The sequence below is a fragment of the Cariama cristata genome, unplaced genomic scaffold (genome assembly GCF_000690535.1).
Source record: "Cariama cristata isolate BGI_N322 unplaced genomic scaffold, ASM69053v1 scaffold38458, whole genome shotgun sequence".
NCBI classification, from domain to species: Eukaryota; Metazoa; Chordata; class Aves; order Cariamiformes; family Cariamidae; genus Cariama; species Cariama cristata.
Genome location: NW_009630129.1, coordinates 1 through 1,346, shown reverse-complemented (window position 1 = coordinate 1,346; position 1,346 = coordinate 1). Strand labels below are relative to the sequence as shown.

The following is a 1,346-nucleotide window of genomic DNA, read 5'->3' as shown; positions in this document are numbered from 1 at the left end:
GGCCGACAGCTCCGCGCGCGTTCACACGGGTTTAGTGTTTCACGGGAAGCGAGGGTAAATCCGGCGCGCCGGGCGTCACAGTACGACCTTTCTCTGCAAGGGCGGTTCCCGCTCGGGCGCTGCCAGCTGCACCAAAAGCTTTGCCGAGCGTCGGGAAGAGCAAGCACCTCGTACCCTGTTTTTAGTAAAAAGTTCACAAAGATAAAGTCTGTGCAAACCACTACTGGGTCCTGATCTTGAGGCAAAACCAAACTGAGAAAGGTTTCAAGTGCGCTGGAAGGAAGAGCTGAATAATTCACACTCTTCTAATTCCTACATAAATACCAGGGACAAGGAAAATTGGTCTTTGCAAGACTACGCCTTCTGTGGCATTTCGCCCCAAAGCGGGAGTGCGCAGGAAACCACGGGGGCTGGTACCAGCACCTGGCACGCAGGGATTGCACTGGTCGGCTCTCGGTCCTGATTGTCTGTAAAGCAACGGAAACGTCATTAAGGAGCTGGGAGAGGAGAAAAGAGGTTTCTTAAGTACTGCGGTCTCGTACAGCGTAACAAAACTCTTTCTACGAATTAATTAGGCAAATACTTCTGACCATGTCATACCTGAAGGGCACTTAATGGCTCCGGCATTTATCTCGCAAGTACAGTGATCCAAAATACATATGCATTTTCAGCGTAATCCTTTGCCGCTGTAAATCATGCGCTGGAATGAGAGCGTATCTGGCAACGTTAATTCAGAGATATCATCCTACAGTTTCTGGCAACGGGCCCCGATGAAAATAAATGGTTTATAAACACCGTCTGACATGCACGAGCCTTTCAAAATTATTTACAAGTGATGTTCTGGGAGCATCGTTCCGAGGAAGAATTTCTCCTCCGTTCAGTTTAGATATTGAAATCTGCCAGGTGGGGAGGGGGAGGAAGGCGTCAGCGCTAGACAGTCACGGCCGGGTACATCTTCTGGTCGCTGCTGGTGTGCGGGTACGGAGACTGGATCTGCCTGTAGCCGCCCTGCAAGCCGTCCAGGAAGGGGGCCACCGGGGCCAGCGGCATCGAGTCGTGTGGCACGGCGTAGCCCACGTACTGGGGGTGCAGGTACTGCCCCTGGTGCGGCACGATCTGGGTAGCCTGCTGGCAGTTCAGCACCGAGAAGTTGGTCGGCATGTTGACGTAGACGTTGTTCATGGTCCCTTCGGGCAAACAGCAGTTGGTCTGGGACCTGGTCGGGGGGGCTCTGGCCCCCGAGTTGGCGCTGGAGCTGGAGCTGGCGGCGGTGCTGGACTGGCGGGAGGAGGAGCCCCGGGAGGTGCTGGCACTGGGGATCATGGGGATCGTCTCCATCAGGCGGG

At 54.7% G+C, this 1,346-nt stretch overlaps 1 protein-coding gene across 1 annotated transcript; it reads right to left on the bottom strand.

Annotated features, from left to right (window-relative positions):
* Positions 1-592: 592 nt before the first annotated feature.
* LOC104165702 (protein shisa-2 homolog) lies at positions 593-1,341 on the bottom strand (the record flags this gene model as incomplete). Its single annotated transcript, XM_009705401.1, has 1 exon — positions 593-1,341. A coding segment is annotated over one exon (411 nt), but the record flags the coding sequence as incomplete, so codon positions are not given.
* Between the last annotated feature and the right edge of the window lie 5 nt (positions 1,342-1,346).